General features: G+C 32.2%; 1 protein-coding gene across 1 annotated transcript; it reads left to right on the forward strand.

The window, feature by feature from the left end:
- Nucleotides 1-4678: 4678 nt before the first annotated feature.
- Nucleotides 4679-7594, forward strand: LOC121117469 (organic cation transporter-like protein). Its single transcript, XM_040711916.2, has one exon. It carries the CDS (start codon nucleotides 4961-4963, stop codon nucleotides 6587-6589), a length of 1629 nt encoding a protein of 542 aa, XP_040567850.1. The 5' UTR covers nucleotides 4679-4960; the 3' UTR covers nucleotides 6590-7594.
- The last annotated feature ends 5061 nt before the right edge of the window (nucleotides 7595-12655 follow it).

Raw genomic sequence — 12655 nt, forward strand, 5'->3', positions numbered from 1 at the left:
AATTGGCCCGAAAGAATGGACCATTTAAAGGTCAGTTGCGGCCAACATATGAAGGGGATTATTTTCTAGAAATAGTTGTAAAGGATTGTTTTTACGGTTCATAATAAAGTTTTGACCATAATATAATATTTTATGTGTTTTATTTCTACAATCCAAAAACCGCTCGTTTTGAATCACCCTTTAAGAGCGGAGCAATACATATTTTAATACTGAATTAAGATCCTTTTAATATTAGCTCCCAGTTATATATTATGATTATGGGGGGAAAATTGAATTACAGCTATAAAAAGAACCTTCTACATTTAAAATAACATGAGTTCATGTAAAATATTATAATTGTATTTAAATGGCGCCAGATCTACAGCGTATCCTCATGGGTGAGTTTAAATAACATTTTAAGGAACAAATATAGTGGAAGGTTCTCTGTCAATAGAAAAATTGAACAACATTCTGTGGAATGTGCGTTCAATGAACAGAACTATTTTTTTTTTTAACAATGATTGCTAAAAAGGAGATTTTAACGTTTCGTTCCAATATTACTTACAAAAAGTTCAAGAAACCAAAGTTTATATATTTTTTTAATTTTTTTGAATATCATTTAAAGGGATTATGAAGCAAATACCTATTTTGTAGCAATATCACAGGGGGCTGAGGGGGTACTTTTTGAAGGCTCTTTTCGAACATGAGTTTAATGATTACTCTACATTAACTCGAACATATGAACTTGACCACTTCAATAATTCTAAATCATGAACCCAAGGCTCATCCTATGGCCGTCGATGTAAGCAAATTAATCATTAAAGATAATAAATTTTGCCCTCCTGTGTTGCCAGGTCCCAGTATCATTTCCCACTAATTATTCTTTATAATAGTCATCTCTATAATTAAAAAAAGGATTTTTTTTCCTATGAAAGAGAGTTGTTGGATAGTTGGACTTCGCCCATGGCAAAACCACCTCCTTGAGGACGTTTTGGTGCTCCTTGGCCTCTATTTTCAGGCCTTTCTGGAACCAACAAGGGGGCATCCTCTTCCCGTCTGAATCCGGGATACCCAGTATCATCGTGGAGGCTGGGAACTTAGTCTGGTTGACCGTCAGAACCTCATCGACCCCGTAGGCAAGGTAGAATTCGTTCCTTGATTTTCTCGACTAGTTCAAGGTCCAGTGTTTCTCGTCTTGTTGCTGTGATAGGTACACATCAAACGGGTTATACTTGTGGTATTGTTAATCAATCACATTAGTTCCCTTTAATAACCTTAATATAAATTATTTATTTTAAATGTTTTGATTCAAACAATCCAAATGGATACCGCTTAAATTTAACTCAGTTGTAGTCAAGTATTGAAGAGAACAAGAAATATCAAGTGAGGGTATAAAATATGTCCTAGAAAGTGGGAGCTGTTTTTCATATTTAGCAATCGGAACAGGTTTCTTTTCTTTTTTTCAAAGCTATCATCATTAACATTGAATAAGTGAAAAGGTAACATTTAATTAAAATGGTCAGTAACAATAAAGGTTTGCTCGGAAGTTATAAGTATAAGTCCTTCTTGGACTTGGAATAGAATTGAGGATCAACATCAGAGTAATTCCAGCCTATGTATTTTTATTTCCGTAATCTCACGCCTGCTTGCAGTTGATCTAATAAAACGTCATTAAAACTAAGCTGCCTCCTCCCAAACATGCAATCAATTGTCAGGGTTATAACGTAATTTTTTTTTCCTTTTATTTTTACATACCGTCAGGGACACATTTTATGTACCACTGAATTCTTTGCTCTACTAGTAGTAAGGGTGATAATTTTGGTAAGAATAGAAAAGCGTGCGAGGAGGAAGGAATAAATACGCATGGCATCATTGATTAAATAATATACATCCTCTTCTATCAAGAACGTTATCATTCCCACCTTTATTATTCAATATGAATATAATATTAGATGCTGATAGTCGATAGAGAACTGAATGAAATGCCTAAAATAACCTCGCCTTCTGTCTGGATTTCTGAAATGGAGGCCTAGGAATTTGGAAAATACTTACCGGATGAGAAACAGATGGCTTGTCGGATTTATCAATATAAATGTGCCTTCAGTCCCCTGTCTAGAATTACACGCCACTCATTATCCTCATCTCATAACAAGAGTATGGATATTCATCTATAAAACTAAGTTAACAATGAATACATCAAGTCAGACTTTAACTTTGATCTCACAAAGATGCTTATTGTATGTAATATAACCTTATCCGTTGCTAATCATCCAACGTTCAAAAAAATTATGGAGTAATAGTGTTACTACTATAAAATTCCTTTTGAACCTTACTATACTTTCAAAGACGCCTTTGGTTTTGGGCTTATTTTTTGTGTTATAGGAACTTTAATCTCTTATTATACCTGACTATTGGCGGACCCTGAAAACTTTATCCCATCTTACCCTTTAGTTACTCCCGCTCATATTTAGCCTGAATGGTATTTTCTATTTGCTTACGCCATTTTACGATCGATCCCAAACAAGTTGGGGGGGGAGGTAGTTGCCTTGGCTTTATCTGTAAGAATTTTGTTTTGTTTTTCCATTTTTAATAGGAGATAAAAGAGCTACTGTGCCTGCTGCATTTAATCCCACAAAAATACTTTTGTTTTGAGCTTTTATTGGGATTTTTTTTCTTTTAACTTGAATTGGGGCAAAGCCTGTGGAGGGAGACTATATCCTGCTGGGTCAAACCTTTACTATTCTCTATTTCGTGTTAGGAAGAGACACGGTAGGAAAATAACACGGGTAAATTCTTCCCTTCCCGAAGAACCATCATTAATTAATGGAGGATGTTGGTAATGATGACATTTGTAGAAAACCCCCATTGTAAATTGTGAAGTTTAGATAACTTTCTGCATGTTTAGAGTCATCCACACCAAATTACGATCAAAGTTATCATTAAAAAGTATAAAATATTTATTAATTTCGAAATGGAACTCTGAATTTTGTACCATCTAACAGTAAGTATTTTCTTTAATATCGGTATTGGCAATTTTTTATTTTTTTATAGTAAATATTTTTTTCATTTTTCTTAAAAATAATGTGTTAATTAAAATTTGGGCATGTCTATATTAATATAGCCAAGTTTGACTTACTGTCTGTGGAAGCATAATTTTAGTGCGTGCACTTATCTGCTAGAGTTGTGGCTACTTGATCTATGAAAGCATCATAGTAACGAGCGTGTATAGCTAAAGTTTAGTGTGTCATAATTAAAAAAAGAAAAAGGTGAATACATATAACGCAAAGTCGACGCCTAATAACTCCGAGTAACTCCTGTTAGTACATAATATAATGATATATATCTATTCGATGCGGATGGACAGACCTCAAAGTACTTCTTCTACTTTAGTTACGACACGCCCTTTTGAACTTATTTTCATGTTTTCTGTATTATAATTTGATCATAAAAAATGATATAACTTATCATCGTTGTTTTGTTCGTCTATTTTGCGAGATAAGAGTATTTGAATTCTTTATCATATTTTAATAGTAATTAAAACTTAATCCTTAAATTGAACACTTGAAAAATTAAATCTAGAAATTATATAATGCATTTTAACACAAATAGGACAGATGGAATTCAACATCATTGATGATTAATTAATTGCAAATGGATAAAGTTGCTTCACATTATTAAAAATTCGCCTACTTAAACTTGCGTCTCCTAGTGTCTTAAAACTGAATTTCTTCATTCACCGTAACAATTAAAGTTCATAATTTGTACATCATTAAGTCCAAATACATAAATATCAACACATCTACTTTTGTTTTTCCACAACAAAAGTAGATGTTGTTATTATGTTTCATGATTTATTTGTATTGAGACTACAATGAGAGTACACTGTTGATATTGCTAACTCCTTAAACCTGGACAGATCCTTTGTTTGGAGAGTAAGGAAGGAACTGCAAGAGTCTGGAGGTGATTATGAATCAATGACAAAGCGCGCTGATCACAAGATGAGGTCAGACTGATTGAAGGATCAGGATTTCATTGTAAATTTGCAGAAAAAACTTGTGCTGACTAGCCATCCAAATCGCGGTGAGGGCTATTACAAGAGATTACCATTCTTCTGAATAGTTCCATCTGGGAAGCCATTCGTCTGACAACAAGACTCTTTTCCATGCCACACTGCAAAGAACACGTTGACCTGGTTGTCAATTTTTTTTTTTTTTTTACTTTGTCCGACCCAGTACTTGGCCTCCAGGCTCACCGGTCAATTTACTTCTTTGTGAGGGTCGCAGTTGAGTGACATGCCCATAGATTCTCCTGCAACAAAAATTAGAGCTGATATCCAAGATTCATGAGAAATTATCGACTCTGCCAAAGAAGACTGTGATAAAGACCTGCTCTCGTTTCTGAGATCGAGTCGAGGACGTTATTGAAGGGAAATACGATCATATTGAATAACAAAAAAAAGTCCATTACTATTATTTGCCATTGGTTTTTATTAAAGTTGGATAATTAGTGTAGGAGAATTGTTATTTATAAAAAAAAATAGTTTTGGCTGTAAAATAGAGGTCGTAGACTGTATTTTAATCACTTACTTTAAGTGATGAAAATGTATGAGGGAATAGTGGCATACATTTTCATAACGCATAGAAAATTATCCCGTAAGCCTACACTTTATATAACTATTCTTTCTTTTTATGTCTGTGATCGAAAACTAAAGCAAGGAAGGAACACTGAAATAGTGTTCCTCGACTCTAGCGCGCGTGTTTCATCTTAGGAAAAAAAAATAACAAAGGGAATAGTGGAGACACACTTCAACTCTCACTCTTTCTCCCGTGTTCCTCTCCTACTTAACTTTTTTTTAAATGACTACATATATATAAGGCATTTTTTTAAAGCTCTATTTTCAAAATATATATTAATTTGTAAACGTCTATCAAAGGATATAGAAATATACTAATATCCTCCAGTTCTGAGCTTATATAATTCCATGATGGAGATTGAAAATCAAGGAATCGACTATATATTTTCAGATATAGTTGGTGGATCTGGGTTCGCTCAATGGAAAATAGTTTTCTTTGGATTTTTCTTAAATGCTGCTGGAGGAGTACCTCTCTTCATACACATGTTTGCAGCATATACTCCAAGTCATCGTTGTAAGGTTCCCTCCTGTGAATCCTACGGCAATTCTTCATGGATGGAGTGGGCCCTTCCAAGTAGCATGGGCACATCCAACTTCTTACAAGTTAATGGAGCCTACGACTCGTGTAGAATGTTTAAAATGAAAGATGTGAGTAGTGCCTGTGTTCCAGAAAATTTTAGTAATGAGACTATAAAATGTACGGAATGGGTGTATGATAAAACGAACTATGAATACACCATCTCTACAAAATATAATTTAGTTTGTGACTCTGAGTCAAAGGAGAAACTTCTTGGGACACTGATGATGATAGGCCTCATGTTTGGTTCCATGATTGGGGGAAGTGTTGGAGATTACTTTGGACGAAAGGTATCTTGCTACACATCCATCTCAATCACAACATGTTTGTTATTTCTGAGTTCCTTCGTACCCTCATATGAGTTTTATGCCACATTTGTTCTATTAATGTGTATATGTTTACCTGTTCATTGGATTTGTGCACATAGCATTTTAGTGGAGGCCTTTGGCGTGAGTGGAAGAGAGAGCTGTATAGCCGTTAAAGATACTTTTGCACCAATATATCAATCAATACTTGGAGCCTTAGCCTATTTTTTCAAACCTTACTACCAATTGCATATTTCTGTCGGGACCTTGGGTCTCATAGCTCTTTCAACGGCATTTTTTATTCCTGAATCTGTTCGATGGGACAGTGTGAATGGTAATTCAGAGAGAGCCAAAAAAAATCTTTTTAAATTTGCAAAAGAAAATGGTAAAACTCTAACGGAATTTGAAGAGAAAAAAATCAAGGACATCCTCCACAAAATATATGTGGAGGCTAAATCCTCAACCAATAAAGGTAAACACAGTTTTATGGATTTGTTCAGAAACAAGGAATTAAGAATTTCCCTGGTTTTAATTGCAAATTGGATCACTGTTTGCTTTGGAGCATATACACTCTCATTAAACATAACAAATCTCTACGGAAACATTTTTTTAAACTTTGTCATTACTGGCGTAGTGGAGCTACCTGCGAGCATCGTTATTTATATAATTTTAAAAAAATTTAGTCGCCGTTTCAATTTGTTTCTTTACCAACTTATTACATCAACCTGCTGTGTCTCATTGGCAATCATACCTAAAACATGGTCACTCACAATATTGGTAGTCTTTTTAATTGGACTCCTGTCTGCAGGGGGTGGGTTTGTTATGGTTTGGCTCTTACCTATGGAGCTATATCCTACAAACTTGAGGGCTCAGGCACTAGGAACTTGCTCAACGATTGCCAGATTTTTCAGCATAGGTGCTGGATTTTTGTCAATCCTATCCTACTATTGGAAACCATTACCACTTTTGATAATAGGAGTACCTGGATTCTTTGCTGGACTATCCGCGTATTTACTCCCAGAAACTGCGGGAATGAATTTGAATGAACTATATCATAAAGAAAATAAAAAAGTCATTGATATACCAAAGATTTGAATATGATCCGTGAGTTGAAAAAAGGATCACATGATGCACTCACTACCTCAATATATTCATCCATTTTTTTTTATTCTCATTGGAAAGTCTACATCTCTATATATGTACCAAATAACAAGATTATTATGTACATGTTAATCGTACATTGGGGACTCTAGTCAATATATTTCTTTGAAATTTGAAGTCGTTACCTATATTCTACCTTGCAAACTTTCTTCCAAAAAGAAGCAAAACCAGTTGGTAGGTTGTTATCGAACTAATAACAAATTTGTCAAAAAATAAAATAATGCTGTCGAAGAGTAAAAGGAATGTCTTTTTGTTGTTGTTTTTTTTGACAAGAATAGAAAAATATGCCACTTTTAAACTAACCCCTTAAATTTGCAAAAAAAATTGTGTTTTATTAAAACTAAATAAAAATCCATTCTAAATTTTGTCTTCAAAAATATAAAAATGTTAACTCGTAATTTAAAAAAATATATAAAGAAAAAATCTAGTCATGCGCTGAATCTTTTAGTTTGTCGCCCCCCCCAACCTATAAATCAAGTGGCAAAACGATGACTTCATGATATTTTTTTGTTTAAATATAGTTTGTTAAGAGTATACTTTTTTATCCACTAGTGCCATGAATTATTCTGTAAGCAAACGTGAAACCTCACCAAAATTACCCTTTTAATTTAGTGTTAACAAGAATAATTATATAAAGAGAAGAAACACAAAAAATACGTCACAAAGAAAAATGTTAAAGTATGTATTGTAACCTGCTGCAACTCAAAAGCGATATCTTGCGAGGAAAAAAGTTTTTTCGTAGACAAGTAAATCTCATAAAGCGTGTAACGCCGCTAGGATGTATGGTTTTTGCCTACTCTACAAATTGCAGTTGTTTTTGCAATATTTTTTATTGATATTTCGGAAAAAGGTAGACGTTTGGCCAAGAAAAGTATGTATAATAAAAACTGTGTCTATTTGGGAAACGAAAGAGTAAAATAAAACAGATTACAAATTCAATTATTATCTTTTAATTAATTGATAACAACACCCGATCAGTATATTCTTCTATATTTATAAATTAATAGCTCTATTAGTATAGCTCCATCTCGACTACTAGTGATATATAAGTCTATGGAACATTTTATTCCAGCACAGTTTCTAATATCCCATTTCGATTTAAATAATATAATTTATAAGAAATCAATAAATGAGTATATTTTTTTACAAATTCAGTTGATAAAATGTATAAAAGAACATTTGACGATTTAAATAATATAATTTATAAGAAATCAATAAATGAGTATATTTTTTTACAAATTCAGTTGATAAAATGTATAAAAGAACATTTGACGATTTAAATAATATAATTTATAAGAAATCAATAAATGAGTATATTTTTTTACAAATTCACTTGATAAAATGTATAAAAGAACATTTGATGGAAATATATGTATTGCTGACATATTTAATTTCAAATAAAATAATAGCTAACTAGCATGGAAAGAATTTTTATAATATCCTTCTAAAAAAATAATATCGAATTATATTGATTAAATTAGTTCAGAATAGTCTTAGCTATGAAAACGTTCAAAGTAGCACCAAATAATAATTCAATAATAATGTATATTATATAAAAGTTAGAAAGAAACAATTTATTCCACATGTAGTTTTCATTTATAAGTTACAATATTTTTTTTAATCTATGGGACTGTTCAACTATTGGAAAATTACGCATGATTCTATGAACAACATATCTATATTACATCGTTCAATAAGTCCCAAGGCTTTCTCACAAGTGGCACCAATATTGCAAATATTTTTTACGTAGTACCAGCCTTCCAACGGAACATATCAAATTTTTTATGAGAATTGGGCTATTTTTTGACAAGTAATAGTGCTTAAAGTGACGTTACGTGTGTTGATATATCACTCCTTTTTGATGGAGAAAAATACCGTAAAGGCAAAGGTTGGTCTTAATAATTGTGGTCCAAACTCTAAGCATCAAAAGCGACTGTGAAACGTTGGTTTACTGTGTTTAAATGTGGCCGTACAGTCACCGATGATGCTCAACGCTCTGGTCGCCCAAATTCTGCAGTTGTTCCCAAAAACATACAAAAAGTCCACAAAATGGTTTTTTCCAAACGTAAAATTAAGATGAACGAGATAGCTGATATCCTTATGATATCAAATTGCAGTGTGTTTACTATTTTGCATGAAAAGTTGTTTATGAAAAAGGTATTCTCAAAGTGGGTGCCGCGTTTGCTCACAGGCGACCAAAAACTGCAACGTGTCGAGGACTAAGAGCGTTGTTTGGTGCTGTTTCGCCGCAATAAACCAGACTTCCTGCGTCGTTATGCTAAAATGAACGAAACATTTTATTAATGCTTGAAGGAGACTATGTCCATGAATAAAATATAATTTTGTCAAAATATTGAGTTTTCCTTAGTTTACCTCGGGACTTATTGAATAATGTGTTATATATGAAAATAATTTTTATCCTAATGAATTAGCATACAAAAGATATATTCAAAAGTTATTCATTCGTCACCAAATCAGATATCGTTCCACAGTATAAGCATGGGCAATGGGACTTTTGTAGAGTGATGATAAATTATCGATCTTTTTGGGATTCCCGGGAATCGCTAATATCGATTATGCTTAAAAAATTATAAACACAAATAAGTTTTATATTTCATTTTTTAAATCCTTTAAATTAACATTTGTTTGTAATAAAACATAAAGAATATCATCTCCTAGTCGATTACAAAGCTCAGTAAAAAAATTCCAAGACTTAAAAAACTGTTTTCTTGTTTTGTAGAAATTAGTTGCCTCTTTTAAATGTACCAAGACTTTAGTTTCATTCAAGTTCCCAGTTGACCCTACAAAGACAATGCTCTTTAACTACTTTATCCGTGCAAAATGAATTATCATTTACTAAAGGAGTAGTTTTCTTATTTAAGAATTCCTTAAGCTTTACTGCATAAGTTTGGCCTTTTAAAGTTGAGGTTTGTTCGCGTACAACTACAGTTTCCATACCTTTTTGATTATGAGACTCGTTTTTACTTGGAAAAAATCTTCTCACCAACTCCACAACTTTTTATTTATTAATGACAACATCAAAATCATCCATACTTTTTAGTCAAATATTCACAATCATGAAGTACAGAATTAGGGGCTTTAGTTCAGACTGACATCCCTCAAGGTCTTTTTGAATAAGAGTATTTCAATTTTTTGCAGATTTGCGTGTCTTGCTTAAGAAGTTCATTTTTAGTGTAAATAATCACCTGTTCCTATGAGAAGAGATTGAAATATCATACTGAAAATGTTGAAACAGATTTTTCCAATAGAAAGAAAGCTTCCAAAAGTTCTCCAACATTTTTAATATTTCAATCATTGTAAATTCTGAGGTTTTCTTACTTTCAGAAAGCCCCTTATATTTCAAGATATCACTTATATACCTGCTAAAAGATTTATAATTAAATATTATTTGCCATCAATTAAATAGTCCATTTATTTACTAATAATAAAATATATACAAAAAAAAATTAAAGTCCTCAAGAGGTGCTTCTTTCAATAACAAAACTCAATACCCATAAAGATTTTTCTTCCTCTTCTAAATGAAAGTAACAAGAGAGATCCCAAATAAGGTTATATAATTCTTCAATTACTACTCTAGGGAGAAGATCCTTATATATATATGACATATATATAAAACTTAAGAATTCGGGAAACTTCTTAAAGTATTGAGGAATTTGTAAAATCCCTGTTTCCCGTAGTAATTCTATTAAAAAATCAAAGGATTTCATGAAAATAATGAAAACCCCGTGAGTTATATTACGCAAACTACGTCAATATGTTTTAAGAAGAATGTGAAAAACATAGTAACACATCTGCTTTGAATCATTATACGTATGCAATGAAGTATTAAACCTAATCATAGTACATTTATCGAATATATAACTAAAAAATACTTACAAATATCAATTAAATGCTCCATTCACACCTTGATATCACATCTGTAGATATATTGTATGTATATAATATAATGACTAAACATTTTATCACCTAATCATTAGTATAACCCTAAGTGTAGATTCTGTTTTCCAATTTTGGTGAATTTTTAATACACAGATTTTTTTACGTCTGAGCTAGTGTTGTTTGAATCACAAGTACCACATAAAAACGTCACTATACTAAATGAGTATTGGAATCATTACTTGCAGCATAATTATATCATGAATAAATTGACATTTTTGTAATGAAAAAAAGACTGCGAGGAGAAGGTAGGAGCGAGAAGTATGGTAGACCTTGTTAATATCAACTACCTGTTATTTGATATTTTTTTTGTGTTGTTGGGGAGGGGGGGTTGTTGGAGGGAATGTGTTACTGATATAAACAGAAGAAACTTCTCATATAAAATAGCATTAGTACTTGGAAGATATTGAAATTTATATTCATAAATTTTGTAGACTCCATAGTAGGGATCGGAAATCCGAGGCTCCGGGGCCGCATGCGGCTCTTTCCTCCTCCTGCTACATCTCTGGGATGTGGTTTAGTAAACAAAAACTTAATTTTGATTTGAAATACTAACCCATATTATCATATAAAACTCGAGTAATCGATTTATTACTATTTTAACTGGAATGTCTTGTCAGCATCGGCACATTTGAAGAAAAAAGGGCCAAGACATCAGCCCCAAAAACACTATTCTAACAGAAAAACACGATGGTGGACACATCATGATGTAGGCATGTTTTGCTGCCAATGGAACTGGAGAGCTTCGTAAAAATGATTGCACCAAGAAAAAAGATGACAACATCGAGATTCTTTAAATGTATCTGCATGAAGCAGAAAAGATGCTTAAGCTTCGAAGACATTTGTGGTTCTAGCAGGACAATGAACCAAAAAAAATCATGAACGGCTCAAACGCCTAATGGGTCATAGACTGGCCGGCCCAAAATCCTAACCAAAGTCCTATTGAGAATACAATGACTACATTAAAAAAAGTCATGTGGAAAATACATGCAACAAATTTCGATGACCTTTGGCGATTTTGACAAAGAGTGGGCCAAAATTATCCCAGTGTTTGCCTCAATTCGGTAAGGACTTATTCCAAGCGTATTTAATATTCGAAAAAAGCCAGAGGCCATGCCATAAAGTATTTAGTAATCTTGCTGTTTGGGTATGAATACTTCTGAAATGCCAAAAAAGATATTTTGTTAATTTACTCCGAAAATTGAATAAATTTTTTTTTTTTAGTTAAGAGTAGTTTTTGATTGACTTGGAATATTCTAAATGGGTTGTAGATCCAACATGAATATCTAGTTATATTTTCTTGGCATTTTTGTAAGGCTAATGAAATTAACTTTTTGAAATAAAAAAAAATATATATAAAAAAGATATCAAAAAGTTTTACCTTATAAAAATACTTCTTTTATTGAACTTCATCAAATGAAAAAGTTTTCCAATTAAAAAAAATATATATCTATTGAATTAACTACTAATCTTCTGGACGTAAGCTTATGACTTACGCTTACTGGGAATTCCTGGTTCACGGAGAATAGTTGTCATTCCCTGATCCCTACCATGAAGGATGTTCAACGGGTTACCCGAACCTCTCGGACAAATTAAAGTGGCCTTCTCAAAAATTTATTCTCTTTTACGTCCATACCGACAGCTTAAAAAAATTGCTTCTTCATCAAAAGTTGTATTTTTTACAACTTTATAATCTTAATGCAAGACTAAATGTAATAAGCAGGTCAAATTATATTTCATTTTTCTTTCATTGATTTTAACTCCATATTTTATTCTTTATTCTGTACTTCCTTGTCAAATAATGAGTTCTAAATTTCATCTCCAAAGATTATTTATATTTTGATCTCAAAGAATGAATTAAGTCTTTGTACAAACAGATGGATTACAGAAAAAAAAAAAAAATACAACATTGTCTCTCATTTACAAAACACATTGCATAACACTATATTCCATGTAAATTACCTCATTTTCAGTTAGTACTAATCTTCAAAAGATATCTGTCAAAATATCATGACAATTTTTATTTTATTTTGTGAGTTATTG

The sequence above is a fragment of the Lepeophtheirus salmonis genome, chromosome 1 (assembly GCF_016086655.4).
Source record: "Lepeophtheirus salmonis chromosome 1, UVic_Lsal_1.4, whole genome shotgun sequence".
NCBI classification, from domain to species: domain Eukaryota; kingdom Metazoa; phylum Arthropoda; class Copepoda; order Siphonostomatoida; family Caligidae; genus Lepeophtheirus; species Lepeophtheirus salmonis.

Coding starts and splice junctions, on each gene's coding strand:
- LOC121117469 (XM_040711916.2), top strand. CDS start 4,961: ATGATGGAGATTGAAAATCAAGGAATCGACTATATATTTTCAGATATA.